Source organism: Crinia signifera, chromosome 4 (assembly GCF_055691185.1).
Source record: "Crinia signifera chromosome 4, ASM5569118v1, whole genome shotgun sequence".
Taxonomy (NCBI): domain Eukaryota; kingdom Metazoa; phylum Chordata; class Amphibia; order Anura; family Myobatrachidae; genus Crinia; species Crinia signifera.
Window position 1 is genome coordinate 183396019 of NC_139220.1, and position 19027 is coordinate 183415045.

Sequence of the window (19027 nt, forward strand, 5' to 3'; positions counted from 1 at the left end):
TGAACTCCAGGATTCCGACCGCCGGGATTATAACTGCATCCCATGCTTGGAGCAGCACCAGATCCAAGTGCTGCCTCCTCCCCCACCCCACGCATGACATCAGCAAACCGGCAATATAGCCGGTTTGCTGAAGGAGCCAGAAAGAGCAAAATGCAGGGTCGAACCATTTCAAGCATTTTGCGCTGTGAAAGCAGTATAAGCGAGCACAAGATCGCAAAGGGAATGGGGGAGACAGGACAACCATTGATATCAAGCAAACATTTAAACAAAATCACACAGGAAAAATCAATCATCTATGTCCCCGGTTGTGGATTCTTTAAGGTTTTTGTTTGTACTAATTTCCACTATAACCATTCATTTAATACTAGTGCCTTATACCACAAGTGGCAAAGGAAGTTCTTTTTCTAAGGCTTAATAAACCAGCTTTCCTCAAAAAAAAAAAAGTTTTTTTTAAATTGTCATTCAGATTCTGTTCCTTAAATGGCATGTGTAATAGTTTCCAACATGCTAATATGAGGTGTTCTAATCTAAACCATGGGAAATTCTTGTATCTTTTTTTAGAACAACCAGTTCTTTCATTTTCCGACATTTGACTTTTCTACAATGATGATGCACCAATTAAAAATAACATCACTTTTTTTTTTGTAACCCTCAATTTAAGTACAAATTCTGTGTTGCTATTTTTCAATTAAGTTTATATGTCTAAAAAAAAATCATTAAGGTGTTATCATTTTTAGTAGTTTATAGGTATGTTTTAGTGAAAGAGGAACACGTTTGCATGTATTTATGTCATGAATCACTCCAGAACATTTACTAATATGTGTTCTTGCATATTTTTCAGAGATCCCAAAACAAATGGTAAAGTTCTCATGTGGCGTAGAAGTGGAATTGAGATTTAAATGTGTGTTCTCAAACCTCATCCACGCTTTTGCTAAACTGACTTATACCCCTCCTCACCTATCAGATATCAGGATTACTCTCTGCAAATCTTGTGTAAGTGAGCGCCTCAACCAAATGAAAGATCAGTAAAATAATGAAAAATAGCAGTAATTTAATTATAAATGTAACATTTATAAATATATAGCATATGGTTTATGCATTTGGGAATTTACGGTAATTTATGGCAGGCATGTCCAAACGATGGCCCTACAGCTGTTGTGATGTATGGCAATGCATGCTGGGATGTGTAGTTTCACAACAGCTGGAGGGCCACAGTTTGGCTATGCCTGATTTAGGGCTACCATAATTTAATCCCATAGTGTGCAGATTTCCTTCACCCTAGAATAGAAATTGAAATTACCAATTTGATTTCTCCCTTAATTGTGGAAATAACTATTTATAAACAACAATACAATTACTCAGTGGAGTGTTGGGAATGAAAGCCTGAATGAAGTGAGTCTAATAGGGTGTGAGAGTAGTATAGGATAAGAAGAGTGTGGATACTTATTTTTCAGTTGTGGGCTCAAATGAAGAGAAAGTGCCAGAGGGTTCAGAAGGGGAAGTAAGTAGGTTAGATGCTGCAGAAGAGCATACCATTTCATCTCGGATGTTATCAATCTTGTCCTTAAAGTAGGAGGCAAGTTCTTGTACACTGATGGTAGCTTGTGGGGGAGGAGGGCGAGGGAACAGAAGAAACTTAAATGTGTTAAAAAGTTGCTTAGGGTTGGTGGCATGAGATGAGATGATAAATTGGAATTATATTTGTTTGGCAGTGTTTAAAGCATTGCAGTGAGTGGTATATGTGAGGAAATCAGTCATATTACGAGATTTAAGCCATTGGCGTTCTGCTTTACGTGACTGATTTCGTAGTTGTCTTGTTGTTTTGGAGTGCCATATTTGGCATCTAAGCCTGCATGGGGTGTAATGGGAAACTCAGTGGAGTAACTATAGCTCCGCAGCCCCCGCGGTGGCGGGGGGGCGCAGAGAAATTGGGGGCGCCGCCGGGGGGGCTGCGGGGCTATAGTTACCCGTGGTCTGCGTCTCGCCCGGCTCTCTGCCGGGACCTGCTTGACGTCACGGTCCCGGCCGGCTCCTGCTGCAATGAAAACTGACAATTAGAAAATGGCTGCCCCCATACTGCAGACAGTTTTCTGTCTGCAGTATGGGGCAGCCATTTTCTAAGAGTCAGTTTTCATTGTAGCAGGAGCCGGCCGGGACCGTGACGTCAGGCAGGTCCCGGCAGAGAGCCGGGCGAGACGCAGACCAGGAGCCGGCCGGGACCGTGATGTCAGGCAGGTCCCGACAGAGAGCAGGACAGGTACGGGTAAGAAGGGGGGGGGCAGGTTAGGTGTGTGTGTGGGGGGGGGCAGGTTAGGTGTGTGTGGGGGGGCAGGTTAGGTGTGTGTGTGTGAGGGGGGGGGCGCCGAAAAACGTGCAGCGGGGGGGGGGCGAAATAGTTAGTTACGCCCCTGGGGAAACTGGAGTCAGTAGTGTAGTAGAGGTGGGAAACAGCAGTCAGGAGAGGTAAATGTAAAAATTAGTGAGAGCTGTTGTTGCAGGGAGGTGGAAAGTTGTGGAAAATTAATAGCATTAGTATTTCTTCGGTTTCTACAGATGTGTTTTTTGGGAATACTTCCCAGGGAGGCTGTGTTTAGCGGCCATACCAGTCGTGCATTTCATGGGTATCTCATATTGCATATATGTACTAAATTGAGACGTTGGAGTGTATACTATTATTCCCAAAGTCCAGATATCACGATTAATGGGCAGCATCCAATTAGCATCCACTTGATCAGCTGAAAATGGGCCCGTGATTAGGAAAAAAACATAAATTCCCATGTGTTTTCGCAGGTTCTAGCAGCTGTTTTTCAGGGATTATGAGGCACACATAATCCCAGATAACAGAGGGTATCGGGAGAAGGGACGATGGCATTGGGGCTAATAAACTAGCCCTATGTTAGCCTATCATTAGTTTATTACTCATTAGTCTTGGCAACAACACCCAGAAGTACCAGGAGAGGCCAAGTGGTGAAAAAAGTTGGATGTTTTATACCAGCTAGATCTTCCAAGCTGCCACAAAAGTTTTGCTTAATGTTACTTTGATCTGTACAATTTTGCCAATAAATGCCAGATTGAACCTTCTCATAATATTATAAAGTTACATATTACCTTTTCCTGTTACATATGTGGTTTCAGAGTGCTGTATTTCTCAAGTCACAACTTCCCTGTAAAGGGTTAAGAAGGAGCTCTCCAGCCTCAAAGAGAGTGCTTTGTAGCCAGGTAGAAAAACCTGGTTCACTTCAAAGGAATGGGTCTCTGAGGTGTGTTTGAGGGAGAGATGGGTGGGCTCTTATGCACACGGCTGCGGTCTGGGTTTTTAGACCTGCACATCCACAGCTGGGAAGTGGGCTGCTTGAAGTAGAAGGGATTTAAACCATGGTCAGTCTGCTGCTCATTGCGCTGATGCCAAAAAAGTGGCCAGATGCTAGGCCAAGTAATCTAGTGCCAGAGTCTTGGACTGACAGTGCAGAGGTATATGATTCTTTGGTTGTATGTATGACATTAAATACTTGCACAAACACTGAAAACTGCCTGCTGTGTCCTGACTTGAATGCGACCCTGTTACACATAATAATAATAATAATACTTTTAATATTGAATTAGTTTGCTCTATTTACATACTGTATCTGTGGAATGTGGAATCATTAATGTCTTAACATTTTGTCTAAACTGATACTTGGCAACATAGAGGTCACATATGGTTCTGGGCTAATGGGTCACCAATTTCTAGGTCAACAGTGACTAGGTTGACAAGCTGAAGGTTGACATTTTCATGTAAAGTGTGAACCATGTCAGTCTAAACCCCCCAAAAAAACATGAAAAACTTTTTGTGTGTCAACCATGTACATGGTGACCTTAAGTTAGTGTTGAGCTTCTGTCATTGTAGACCTAGGGTATATGTACTCAATCTAATAGTAACACTGATTGCGTTGGGTAATGTCTCCAAGTTCTATTTCTCCATAAACAGGAAGTATCAAGCTTTGGAGAGAGATAAAGTGGAGAAGTTGCCCAAAGCAACCTATCCACTTCTAAATTCCATTTAAAAACTGTGCTAGATAAATGACAGTTAGAAGTTAATTGATTATTACAAGTCACTTTTCTACTTGAAACATCCCTGCCCACGGCTTGATACATCTCCCCCACAGTCAGTCACTTATAGATTAAACTACAGCTTGGGCTTTAGGTCAAGGGTTTGCTTATACTGTATACATACATTTGGGGTTGTTTGAGTATTCATTTCTGAATTGGCTTTTCATCAGGACGTGGCAGGACTCTCACATACCTGCAAACTTGACCCAGCAGATTCTCTGCTGACCATGGAGAATGATGGGGGAAAAGTAGATTTTATGCTCGGACTTTATAGCCTCCAAAAGATCGAGGTAAATAAATCTGCTCAATCTCTGAAATAACAGCTTCATCATATGTCCAGTATGAATAAGAAATTATATATTTATTTTTTGTGTTTATTTACAGAATGACATCATCTTAATTGTTGATCTGCATTATACCAATGCGGATAGCAGTGTCAGAACTCAGGAGAGTTTGGAGCATGTGATCCCCCAGTCATGTATAGCCAGGTTGTTGAACAGGACAGATGTATGTTGTTTGGAGAGAAGCCAGAAAAATGGTGTTGCATCCCCTACCAGCAAGCCCGCTATGCAGACAGAGGACACCATGAACACACAGCCTGGAGCACATCATATGAAAAATGCTGGAGCAATGGCTTTTAGTGGTCAGTCTAAATCAAGTAGTGAGCCAGAGGAAAATGATGAGAGTGACCCATTACATGTCTTATGAAGACCTTTGGGGAACTTTACTCTCTGCCTGTATCTCCCAATTGTATTGTTTCTGGATGGTCCTTGAGAGTTTACAGTGCACGTTCACAGGGTACATGGATGCAAGTAAGATCAATGCTTTGGGGCTGTATTTGAGACACTTAAGATAATTGATTGCACTGATCATTGCTGTTTGGGAGTAAAAAGACAGAAATCATGGTCCAAGTATAGCAACCCTGCACAAGCTATTTTTTTTTTTTTAAGTAAATGAGATTGTATTGTATATGTTCTTATACTGTATTGTTGTTATTTGGTGCAGCCTCCTAACTATTTGATTTGAACAAAGAATGTGCTGGTGCCACTGTGGTAGATTGTATCCAGGGAAGCCAAAAACAACATGGGGCCTTATTCAGAAATGGACACTAATGCAGCTGCAAGAGTGACTTTCTCTGCATTGTAACTGCTGAAATCAGCAAGTGAAGCTGTTGCCCAGAAATTAAGAGACGCCCACCGAAGCTACTGCAAGTCATTCACGTACACATTCACAGCCGATATGTATTTTTTAAATATAGCGTTTTGTGAACTTAAAATGAAGGGGAAAATGACTTGTCTTCACTCCCACATTCACTCTAGGAAGGATGCTAAATATATCATGCACAGTTAATGGCCAATGGTTCCTCAGGGCTGGACTGTGGTGAAAACAGATTATACATAATAGGGATGCATAAAGTAGACAAAATAAATGCAATGCAAACAAGGCAAAAGGTTGGCCCTGCACACGAGAGAACTCACAATCTGATGGGAAATGGACACAGCAGTGACAGGACTGTGTGCGACTTAGTGGAGTCAAAGGAGTAACAATAGGCAGTGAATAGAGGTGGCCTGGTTAGAAGGCATGGTAGGGAATTCCAATGTTTGTAGAGGCAAAGTGTTGTGGGCGGAAGTGAGAGATGGTTTTCACAGAGGAGGAAATGCACAGGTCATTAGGCCAACCGTTAATGGCTTCAAGCATTCACGGGCACTGGCAGCCCTCTTTAGCATATAAGACTTCAGTGAGTATGCACATGATTATTGCCCCTCAGAGCCCAAATGTCTGTTAAGAAGGCCGGGGGAGCATGTAATCTGCTAAGTGTAAAAATACCAACATACCACCACTGGTATTAAAGAGCAAGGAAATCTATGATCGCCTGGCCAACCTGTGGCTCTCCAGCTTTTGTGAAAATACAGCTACATGGAACTCCAAATTAGTGTACTGCATACCAACGTATGGCTTTCCTCGCTTGCATCCTTCAGGCCAGGTGACTTACTCGGCATTCCAGATGTAGTCTTCTCGAGTGGTACAAACAAAAAGGTTCAAATATGGAAAAAAAAATAGTGAAACACTGTTGAAAATGTTGAACTTTTCATGTGTTTACCCTTACCGTTTCAGTCTATTGTCCATGCCGAGCTAATGCACATTGAACAATAGTAGCGGAACTGTTGACTCAAACTCCGGATCCCGCTCCCTCATTATATGCTCTGACTGTGTTCTGAAATAACGGTAACTGTGTATTGTCAGACGAGTAATTTATAGCACAGTTCTCTGTAGCTTCTCATTTAAGATACTTCCGAATACATTTTTGAACAGACATTTCTGAGAACCTAGTAGTGAATGGTTTAAAGATACCACAGAAGCACTAAAAACATTAAACCTGCTCTAAGCTGATGGGCTGAAAATTAGTATTACAACTATGAATTTATTTATTACACTTTTTCTAGAGCATCAAAACAGTACTTGGTTCTAAAAATTAAGAGTTCTCATTATTCTGTGTACTTGTATTAATTCTCATTATTCTGTGTACTTGTATTAATTGATTGTTGTGCAACACTTTTTGTATTTCTTCAGAGGAAAAAATATTCTAAAATGTCCATGCATTGTGATGATGCTGGAACCACTTCTTAAAATAGAAAAAAACATAGAAAGTGACTTAATGTTTATGAACAGGTAGTGATGTTATCATATAACATCTTTTTGTCTATGAAAGCTTATTATTTCTGTGCTTTGATCATTTAAGCAATTTGCTGTAATTCTTTAAAAAAAATAGATAATAAAAGCAATTTTAAGGATCCTAGGGCCTGATCTAGAGAGATGCAGATCCTAGGGCCTGAGCCTTATGTACTGTATGGGATGCAGTCAGCATTCCGGCAGTCAGTATACCATGTCCGGAACCCCAACTGCCGCCAAAAGACCAGTGCCGCAATATAGAATGGATCAGGATGCTGGAATACTGACAGATGGCATCCCGATCAGTATGTATGCGGGGAGCGGTAGCGGGTGTCCGGGGTGAGGGGGGTGTTAGGTTTAGGCACTAGTGCGGGAACTTAGGAATAGTCTGCGGATGTTAAGGTTAAGGCTGGAAGAAAAAAGGGTTAGGCACTAAGAAGGGGTGTTAGAATTAGGCTGAGGGATGGGGGTTTAGGTGACAGAGGGGGTTAGGCACAAGCAGGGAGGGTTAGGCCAGGCTGCTGGAAGGGAGGGATAGGGGGGGGGGGGAGATTTCCCTGTCTGAATTCCCTTATTTAGTGTGCCAGCTTTGGTATACCCAATGGTTTTAGTACATCTCCAATATATGTGGGACTGCAAAAGTCTGTGCATGTGCCTCAAGCTGCTAGTGGTGTAAACAGGCCAGCGATGCCTGCTTTTCTTGGCAGGAGAGGGCGATTGTGAGCATAGAGATAGAGCCGTGCTCATCGTTGCTGCGGTATGTACGCTACTGCCCGGTTTGGACAGCAAGTCGCACCTGCGACGATGAATGTCAATGTTGCACCAGGCGCTGCCTAATGCTTTCCTATAAGCTGCTGGTGAGAATTGGGTGCACAAGTGTGGTGGTGGTTGTGCGTCACGTACTGTATGTCACACATGGCGAATGGCAGAGCAACAATGAGCGTGCCTATATCTGGATTAAGTGTGTGGGTCGCAAATGACCAGCTCTTCTGGCACATTTACTGTGAATAGCAAATATTCTCCATGGGACACTGACTGCTCCCACATCAGAAGGTGGAACATGAATGTATTGCCATTACAAATAGACAACACCATGTCATGCAGTAACCTCTGCTCTGCTATTGCATCACATCAGCCACTTACCCACATAGCAAAGGAACAAAATACATTGTAAAATCCAGTGTACTGGGTACTATGCATATGGAATTATTTTCTGCTTATATAGATTACCGTATGTTTAGGCTGATACTTTATAACTTAAACAAATTATTAATTTAATGTAAATTACTTGTTAGTTGATTTTTTGATTTGTTTAAAACTTTTTTAATATATCCTTTGAATTGAATCAGAAAATGTTAAAGTATCTTCTCAGTCTTGCATGGAACTAATAGGTGTTCTGTAAACTGTAGCAATACAGTATATATAATAAAAGGATACATACCAATAGTGCAATTGCTTTCAGCATCTAGCATTTATATATACAACTGTGTGTGTGTGTATATTATAGAAACATAGAAACATAGAATTTGATGGCAGATAAGAACCACTTGGCCCATCTAGTCTGCCCCTTTTTTAAACATGTTACCTCAAACCATATTTGATCCTTATTTTTTTGTAAGGATATCAATATGCCTATCCCAAGCATGTTTAAATTGTACTACTGTATTTGCGTCTACCACCTCTGATGGGAGGCTATTCCACTTATCTACTACTCTTTCTGTGAAGTAATTCTTCCTCAAATTTCCCCTGAATCTTCCTCCCTCTAGAATATGTATGCATATTATATGTATGCATTACATACATATCAGAAAAGTCAACTCGCACCCATGAAATCCTGATACTATTATAGTTCTCAACTACTCTTGTATCATTCAGAATATGACATCTTCTCCCACAGAATCATAGATTTGTCCCTGCATCTAATCACTATCCATAGGAACATAGGTCTCGCAATGAATATGACTTTCAGCTTGCAATACTCCTGGATGACCACTTGGTGGTGACATTTTACTATTCTTCTCCGAATAGTGACGCGGTGATTGCGATTGTCAGAGATGTGTGACTCATTTTAACATAACGCAGACTGTTACTAGATGAATATGATCCTAGATATTCTTACAGAACTACAATTTTATACACTAAATTAATATGATCAGTTATATAGGACAATGCTATTCTGGGAAGCAATATAAAGTACCTTTCTTTAAAATAGATAGGACACAATCATATAAGGACACAAATAATTTTATTTCATAGACTGGTAACAATATTGCTTGGTACTGGAAATTGTTACTTTTCTTAATATTGTTAGATAAAAAATATTTAGCGTTAATAAGTCAATGCAGCATACTTGCTTGGTCTAATAAAAATGTTTCCACACAGTATCTCCTTTCTTATTTCAATGATCAGAACTACAGTATTTGTTGTGTTGCTATTTGTTACTGATACTTGTCTATCAAACACTACTGATTATCGGAAAAATGTGTCAGGTCATTTATATAATCATTGGCATATATGGTATAAAAATGGAAAATTGAGATTCTCCATTCATTTATGCCTAACCTTTCCATACAACAAATAATTAATTGCAGATTTACAGGAAGACTCTGAGTGTTAGTAATTTATAATTTTTATTCCTCTTTTTATGTTATTATTGTTATTGTCCAAGCAACACACTTAATATGTCCCTATATCATGGGTGTGATTAAAGTCATCATTCTGTCATAGTGAAAAAATGAAAAATTGGAACACTGCAGCCTATGGGCCTAATTCAGACTTGATTGCAGGGCAAATTTGTTCTCAAAATTGCCAAAACCATGTGCACTGCAGGTGGGGCAAATGCAAATGTGCAGATAGATATTTAGATTTGGTTGGGGTATTTTCAAACTGAATTCTAAATTGTGGTGTAAAAATAAAGCAGTCAGTATTTACCCTGCACAGAAACAAAATAACTCTACCAAATCCAACTCCTCTGCATAGGTTCCATTTGCCCCACCTGCAGTGCATATGGTCTTGCCCATTTTGAGAACAAATTTACTATCCAAGTGGGCATAGAGTGAGATTATAATAGAGTGCCCGAAGCATGATGAACGAAGTGGTACACTTATATGGTGTCCATGTCGACTTATGTCAACATAGATTCCAGAAAAAAAAACATAAAAATCTCAAGTCGCAATTTTCCTGATGACCTTTTCCATGTTGACCTATTGCTTTTGTCAACCTTTTGACCACGTTGACCTTTTGCCTGTTGACCAAAAGTGGTTGACGAATTGACTGTTGACCCATACCCATTATGACATAGATAGTCCAGAGTTCATATTTTGCCAAATTACATTACCCCCGCTTCATACAGTATTATGCCGCACTACAGTGCCTCCTCCTTATATTGTGCCTCATTACAGAACCCTAGTTCATATTATGTATCATTATAATTAGGGTGGCCAATCCCGGGATCGGGATCGGCGGGATCCCGGGATTTTGCCCCCAAAAGGCCGGGATTTCAATCCCGGGATTGGAGTTTCCAATCCCGGGATTTCGGGATTATACTGCGCATGGGCAGTCTAATGCCAGGCAGCGTCTGAGCACCCTCTCAGACGTTGCCTGGCTTCTCCCGGCACCCGGCAGAGCATACTGCGCAGCGTGACCTCTCAGCGTGACAAGGTCACGCTGCGCAGGCAGGGCAGGCAGGTCATTCACGTCACGCCCGGCAGCCCCCCGCCGCTCGCCCGCCCGCCCAACTAGCAAGCCAGCAGGAGCATACCGCGCAGCGCGACCTCTCAGCGTGACGAGGTCACGCTGCGCAAGCAGGTCACTCACGTCACGGGCGGCAGCATGAAGAAGCCGCACCGCGCCGCTCACCCACCCGCCCAACTAGTCAGCCAGCAGAAGCATTAACTACCCGTCCCCCAGCCTGGCTTCCTAAGATGACCGCCCATCCACCCACCCAGCAACCCAGCTGCCCCTGCATGGATGTAAGTAATTGCGGGGCAGCCAGGGCATTTTTCTATTAGGAAAGCCAATCCCGGGAATCCCGGGATTGAGCATTTTTCAATCCCGGGATTGAAAAAATGCCCCGGGATTGGCTTCCCTAATTATAATGCCCCTCAGTTCATTTTATACCATATTAAAAATATGTAGGTCCAGGGGAATAATCTATATACCAACCAATTGGTGAAAAAAATATTTAACACATATAACTTTGACAGGAAAGGTGGGCCTTGCTCAGCTCTGTGGCCCATAGCAACTGTATTCCATGCACCTATGTACCAGTGGGGGGCAGTGGAGTCAGGGTGACCGTTCACGGCCACTTGCAGATTACGGCCTACCCGAAAACCGGTAGCCACGGACTAAATTTCCATCGCCAGCCGCATCGCTCACTATCCATGTTAGCTACCCCCTGATCTCAACCTCATCAATGAAGTCTTGCGCCAGAAGATCCAGGGGGGTCAGCTCCAGGTGGGATGGTATAGGTCCACTCCCAGTGGTCATACTGTGCCTCCACCGGTCAGTAAGCTTCCTCTTCAGGGCATACTTGAAGTCCTGCCACCCAGTGGTGCAAGTATGGCGGTACGGCGTACCGGTAAAAGATATATTGGCGGTACCCCGTACCGCTATAACAAATGCCCCCAAAAGTTGTCAATGCGCATGCTCGCATATGTAAGTGGTGGGGGCGTGGCCTCCGCCTCCTCGCCACAGCTGATAGCGTTTAGAGGGGAGGGGAGCGCATTGTGCGTCTCTCCTCCCATTCCCTGTGTCACTGTGACACAGACGCCTGCTCACCAATCAGAGCTGGCAGCCAGTCAGGAGCCAGCCCGCGAGATAGATGGCGGGGCAGGAGAGACAGAAGATGCCCTCCCCAGGGAAGAAGCAGGCAGCAGTGGCAGGGGACGAGAGGACCTGACCTAACAGTGAGTTGCTGCTGAATACTGTGGGGGCATTTATGTGTGGCACTGTGGGTGCATACCTGGCACTGGGGGCATATGTGTGGCACTGTGGGGGCATATCTGGCACTGGGGGCATATGTGTGGCACTGTGGGGGCATATCTGGGACTGGGGGCATATGTGTGGCACTGTGGGGGCATATGATATCTGGCACTGGGGGCATATGTTTGGCCCTGTGGGGGCATATCTGGGACTGGGGGCATATCTGTGGCACTGTGGGGGCATATGATATCTGGCATATGTGTTGCACTGTGGGGGCATATCTGTGACTGGGGGCATATGTGTGGCACTGTGGAGGCATATGTGTTGTACTGTGGGGCATATAATATCTGACACTGGGGGCATATGTGTTGCACTGTGGGGCATATGATATCTGGCACTGGGGGCATATGATATCTGGCACTGGGGGCATATGTGTTGCACTGTGGGGCATATGATATCTGGCACTGGGGGCATATGTGTGACACTGGGGGGGGATATGATATCTGGCACTGGGGGCTATGCGCATGTGTGGCATCAGCATACCGCTGACGAACGGTCTGTCCCAAGCGAAAAATACTATCCGCAATCGCACATTGACAGTGGGCGTGATGTGGGCATTTTTAGAGGAGAGGCTAGAAAACTGGGCGTATACCTGGGCATACACGGGGGTGTGCACTCAAACTGCACGGAGGGACAACCACCTCGCTCGGTGAGCGCAACGTGCATTTTGGGCCAAAAACAGTCGGACGCCAAAGAGTGCTCAATACCACTCTTTGAGTTTCCGCCTGAGTGCGGACGCCCTGGTCTGCTAATTAACGCCAATTACAAGTAATTTGCATACACCTGACTGCAATATTAAGCAATGCTGCAGCCTATTATCTGAAATGCCTCATGTCAATACCTGCAAGCCACACACAGCCCTGAAATACTTCGGAAGGTTCTCTTTCTACACTTCTCACCATTTAAGGGTTGGTTTATTTTTATGTAGTATTAATCCAATTAAACATGTATTTATTTTGTATACATCTACACCCTTACTGCAAGTGTGTTTCCCATATTTTGAAAACCGGACCCACAAATCATAGGTGTCGACATGTGTCAACTTTTTCACTGCAACACAAACATACAAGTGACATTATTTATTTTCACACATCTATCATGTCTAACACCAACAATGGGCCTTATTCTAGTTCATTCTTTCTGACAAATTCCTTCTTAGATGGGCAAAACCATGTGCACTGCAGGTGGGGCAGATGTTATTTGTGCAGAAAGAATTAGATTTGGGTGGGGTTTTACTTCAAAGTGAGATTTATATTGCAGTGTAAAAATACAGCAGCCAGTATTTACCCTGCACAGAAACAAAATAACTCACCCAAATCTAATTCTCTCTGCACATTTTACATCTGCCCCCCTGCAGTGCACATGGTTTTGTCTAAGAAGGATTTTGTCAGAAAGAATGAACTAGAATAAGGCCCAATGTGATTTTGGATCACCTTTTCTACTTGCAATGTTTGTTAAATGTCTTATGCTCATGGACACGCTGAGTCTCCGAGCGAAAAAGGCTGAGATCCGTCCGTGCACATTGGAGTAGGCTCATATGTACGCCAGGTGACGGTGGGTAAAGGGCTGAGATCCGTCCGTGCACGTTGGTGTACGGTCAAATGTATGCCACTCCCCTTTGTCGGTGTCTGTGACCGTCCGTGTGGGCGGACTCACGCTCACCGTGAGAGTGCGGAAAACCCACGGTGTGCACGTCCATACGCACATTTCACCGATCCGAATGAGGCCCAGAATGTGTAACGGGCATTATGGCATGGGTCTTATGTATTGGGTGTGTGACGCGTAACAGCCATTACTGTGTACATTTTGGCCGTGTGCCTTCGGAGTGCAATATTCTAGCCACTCCCCCTAGTGTCATATGACCACACCCCCTAACCACGCCCATTTGGGCGTGGTTAGGAAATGAAAAGATGACATAGGAAATGAAAGAATACTTAGTGGTACTGTGCGCCGCACAGTACCACTAAGTCATCTTTCATACTTGCACCACTGCTGCCACCTTAAATTTACAAAATAAAAACATGTAATACCCTGCTCTCACTGTAGCCAAATTCCCGGGTCTAGCATGTAGACCCGGGAATTTTCCTTTAAACACAGGATTTTTGGCAGTGTGAACGGGTCGCATACCCGGATCTCAGACACGGTTAAAACCCTTCTTTTTACCCGTGTCTGTGATCCGGGTATGCAGACACGGGTTGACCCGTTCACACTGCCAAAAAACCCGTGTTAAAAGGCAAATTCCCGGGTAGAACTTCTTCACCCGGGAATTTGCCTTGCAGTGAGAACGGGGGGTCCAGCGCGGCAGAAAAGCTGTGTATTTCTCACTCGCAGTGAGAACACGGCATTAATCAACTACACATGTAATGGTCTCTGCTACCACACATCATTACTAGTGAAAAGTTAGCATTGTGGCTGGTATGATCTGAATCAATATAAGTTTGCAGCTTCCTGATTGTGGACTCCATAACACAGCATCAAACTATCACATATTGCAACCCATTGAAAGGAAACGACATCCACATGTTTAATGGCCACAGTTTTGGACATGTTACAGTAAGGGGAGTTAGGCCACACAATTTTTTTCCCTCTTTTTGGGACACACAATTATGGGTGAACCATCACATACACCACAGGAACCCAAACGCGGTCTTCAAGGCACCCTAATGGTCCAGGTTTTAGGTATATCCATGGCTCAGCACAGATGATTAAATCAGACTGACTGAGTTACTAATTAAGGGCCTTATTTTGGTTCATTCTTTCTGACAAAATCCTTCTTAGATGGGCAAAACCATGTGCACTGCAGGTGAGGCAGATGTAACATGTGCAGAGAGAATTAGATTTGGGTGGGGTTTTACTTCAAAGTGAGATCTATATTGCAGTGTAAAAATAAAGCAGTCAGTATTTTCCCTGCACAGAAACAAAATTACTCACCCAAATCTAATTCTCTCTGCACATGTTACATCTGCCCCCCCTGCAGTGCACATGGTTTTGTCCATCTAAGAAGGATTTTGTCAGAAAGAATGAACCAAAATAAGGCCCTTAGTCACCTGTGGCCAAGCATGGATATACTTAATATCTGGAACGTTGGGGTGCCTTGAGGACCGCATGTGGGAACCTATGTCATATAGAATTCTTGTCCATGGTGCAAGGTGTCATAATCACACCACCTGGACAGCACTCCCCTCTATAAATATGCTAACATGTGTAAATGAACTAACTACATATCAACAAACACACCTTTATCCTAAAAGGTCTATCCAATTTTTGTTTTCTAACACAAACAACTACATATCAGTTAGAAGCACACACTTGCCTTTTTTGCACACACTTGAAATCCCTGTGCTGTAATGCCACCTTATTAATTTCATCTGCGATATAGCCTCAAATCTTGTCCTTTGCAGAGGCGGTCAGCTTCCTGTTGGAAATCTTGATCCATTCCTGTGCTCGGGGTACCAAAATCTGAAGTTCACGCTCCAGAAATGCAAGGTTCTTGATCTTTTTGTTGGGATCCTGCCTACGCCGTTTCCTAGATGATGCAGACCTTTTGCTTGGGTGGCCAGTCGCGTCAGCATGCAACTGCTGGGTCTCAGATGTCTCAAGTAATGGCACATCTTGTTCTGCCTGGTTGCTTGGCCCCTGTTCAGCCTTGTGCCTGCCTCTGGGTGTGAGGCTGCCCCTTGGTCTGAGTGGGACCTTTGGGCTCGCCTCTCTCTCTTTCTCTGCCATTCTGCGTACATTTTCCGTCATAGACTGCAACTTGGCTAAAATGACTTCAGGGTCAGAGGTGGCCCCATCAGAACTGGAGTCAGACATGTTCGCAGCAACCTTTCCTTCTAGGCGGTCACCTATATACACGCTAAATACCGCCCATTTTCAGGGTGGTCTTTTTACGAAACTCCCACCGAAAATACGGCGTAAATTACGCCGACCTAATATTTGAAAATATGATTGTATGCAGATGCTAATTATTCGCAGAACAATTGCTTGCAGGCAGGGCAGCTGGTTCGTTTTTTTCTGTCTTATAATGCATAATTCATACATACTGTATGATTCGAACACTACAGGGACGGCATGGGTAAGCATGTGTATGCCCGTGTAGATGTTAAAGTCTGGCGTAAATTTAAACGCACACATACTGTTAATATTGAAAGGATTAATAAAGTTTATACCAAATAAGAATGTTTGCAACCAATCAGTGATCAGCATAACTTATATATGTGAAAGATGCACTCTAGAAGATTATTTAATATATTTTATGGGGACATAGTCCTGATTAATATCAAAAGTGGGGAATCCTCTTAATCTTTAATATTTTATGGATTCAGGAGACACCCACTATAGTTGCGAAATAGAGAGGTTAAAATTTTTTTGGACATACAACATATATACACTTTGGTGAGGACTAGATGGAAATTTAGTGTTGGATAGATTTTAAAATATAGGTCGATGGGGCTGTGAAATGTGGCACTTATTTGTTTGCTTGGGATTAGTGTACCCAGGATATGTTTCAGGAAGTAGTAGTACTGTTTTTTTACCAGGTGTGTGTCGATTTTTTGCCTCTATTGGCTTTATTAGGCACATATACCAGTACTAACCTGTGTATGTCCTTGCCAGACCCTTATTAAACACTTATCAGTAAATGCTGTACTTATTACATGTGGCTCTAGGTTTTTGACCACTTTTGGGGTAAAGAGGTTTTTCCCACAATGATGTGGCTTCTGCTACAGTCTCTGTCTTGCAGTCGTGTTACAGCAGTGTCAGTGTTAATGTTTGTACCCCTATCTTGCGCTTCTGCTAAGATTTAAATAGGTGGGATTGGATGTGGGGATTTCACAAATATATGTTTAGGATCATTGGCCTATATTGGCTTAATCTGTGTGAGATTCCTATTTTTCATGCATTTGTGATACACACTGTAAAAATAGACACACTGTATTGTGATTCAGTGTACACTTGGCTGCTGGCCCAGAGTTATAAAGGGTAACACTGTTGCACAGGGTAAACAACTTCACTCTGCTGTAATAGACCAAAGTGAGAATTTGACCCAATGCTGACACCTTGTGGTGTTATGTGGGATTGTCTCCTCTTACTAGGTCCTCTACATACAATGTGTTACATTCAACTGAATTGGTACAGTGCAGGATTACTGGCACAAGTCTATTGACATTTTAACATTGAATCACGGACACATTTCCTGCCACTATTAGTCACAGCCCACTTTCAGACACTATAAACAGGTTAGAACACGTGTTTCGCACTTGTAGCTTCTTCCTAGCTTGAAGAAGCTACAAGTGCGAAACACGTGTTCTAACCTGTTTATAGTGTCTGATAGTGGGCTGTGACTAATAGTGGCAGGAAATGTGTCCGTGATTCAATGTTAAAATGTCAATAGACTTGTGCCAGTAATCCCGCACTGTACCAATTCAGTTGAATGTAACACATTGTACGTAGAGGACCTAGTAAGAGGAGACAATCCCACATAACACCACAAGGTGTCAGCATTGGGTCAAATTCTCACTTTGGTCTATTACAGCAGAGTGAAGTTGTTTACCCTGTGCAACAGTGTTACCCTTTATAAATCTGGGCCAGCAGCCAAGTGTACACTGAATCACAATACAGTGTATCTATTTTTACAGTGTGTATCACAAATGCATGAAATATAGGAATCTCACATAGATTAAGCCAATATAGGCCAATGATCCTAAACATATATTTGTGAAATCCCCACATCCAATCCCACCTATTTAAATCTTAGCAGAAGCGCAAGATAGGGGTACAAACATTAACACTGACACTGCTGTAACACGACTGCAAGACAGAGACTGTAGCAGAAACCACATCATTGTGGGAAAAACCTCTTTACCCCAAAAGTGGTCAAAAACCTAGAGCCACATGTAATAAGTACAGCAGTTACTGATAAGTGTTTAATAAGGGTCTGGCAAGGACATACACAGGTTAGTACTGGTATATGTGCCTAATAAAGCCAAAAGAGGCAAAAAATCGACACACACCTGGTATAAAAACATATCCTGGGTACACTAATCCCAAGCAAACAAATAAGCGCCACATTTCACAGCCCCATCGACCTATATTTTAAAATCTATCCAACACTAAATTTCCATCTAGTCCTCACCTAAGTGTATGTATGTTGTATGTCCAAAAAATGTTTAACCTCTCTATTTCGCAACTATAGTGGGTGTCTCCTGAATCCATAAAATATTAAAGATTAAAAGGATTCCCCACTTTTGATATTATTCAGGACTATGTCCCCATAAAATATATTAAATAATCTTCTGGACTGCATCCGTTACAACTACTTTCTTTCTCTTTTCTTGCTACTATATATACCTAGTTGGCAGGATAGCACCCCCGCTAACCAATACAAATGCGGTATACACCCTTACAAATATAGGGTTCAAATATATTTTTTGTGTGCAGATCTCAAAAACCCTTTCTCCAAATAACTTATATATGTACCCGCCCGATCCAACCTGACTAATGTCCAATGTCCTCAACACACTTTCAAATATATCCGATGACAGAGTCTGTGTCTTCATTGACGTTGCCATCAACTGCACCCTCAAACATCTACCAGTCAGTTGTTAAAAAATACCTCTTCTGCATCCCTACTCCATTCTAGAAACTGGTTTTCCCTGCTTTAATTTCTGTCTTTAAGTAGGGAGTAGGGAGAAGAATAGAGCAGTGGTCTGCCTTACCAAAAGCAGGGTGGGGAAGCGATTAGGTACTTGTTTCCTAGCACGGCCACAACGATTTAGATCGTTGTGGTCGTAAGATAAAAAATCGGATCGATCGCATCGCATGCGATTTGGTTGCATGCGATGCGACCGATCCGACCGACCGATTTTTCACCCGATTTTTTTTTTTTTTCACCTGATTATTTTTAATTGCCCCCCCAAATGTTACTTAGTGGGCTAGACCCCACGATAGACGTCAACCCGAAGCGTGGCGAGCGCAGCGAGCCCGCGAGGGGCGGCGGTGCGCGTCCTCCGACCTTTTCATTCCCCTACTATCCACTAGGGCGTGGAGTGAGAATAGAATAGTGTGGCGAGCGCAGCGAGCCACCGAGCCCGAAGCGTGGCGAGCGCAGCGAGCCCCGCGAGGGGACGCGTATAACTTCACAGGTATACGCGTCCCCTCGCGGGGCTCGCTGCGCTCGCCACGCTTCGGGCTCGGTGGCTCGCTGCGCTCGCCACACTATTCTATTCTCACTCCACGCCCTAGTGGATAGTAGGGGAATGAAAAGGTCGTAGGACGCGCACCGCCG

At 43.2% G+C, this 19027-nt stretch overlaps 1 protein-coding gene across 5 annotated transcripts in view; it reads left to right on the forward strand.

Annotated features, from left to right (window-relative positions):
* The window catches only part of LOC146074714 (mucosa-associated lymphoid tissue lymphoma translocation protein 1-like), a 101630-nt gene extending 92489 nt beyond the window's left edge, over nt 1-9141 (forward strand). For all 5 annotated transcript variants that reach the window (XM_083183135.1, XM_083183133.1, XM_083183132.1 and 2 more), the window contains 3 exons: nt 842-993; nt 4260-4379; nt 4474-9141. In XM_083183135.1, the coding sequence (XP_083039261.1) occupies nt 842-993; nt 4260-4379; nt 4474-4797 (596 nt within the window). In that variant the 3' untranslated portion in view covers nt 4798-9141. The remainder of the gene's footprint in view (nt 1-841; nt 994-4259; nt 4380-4473) is intronic.
* Nucleotides 9142-19027: the final 9886 nt, after the last annotated feature.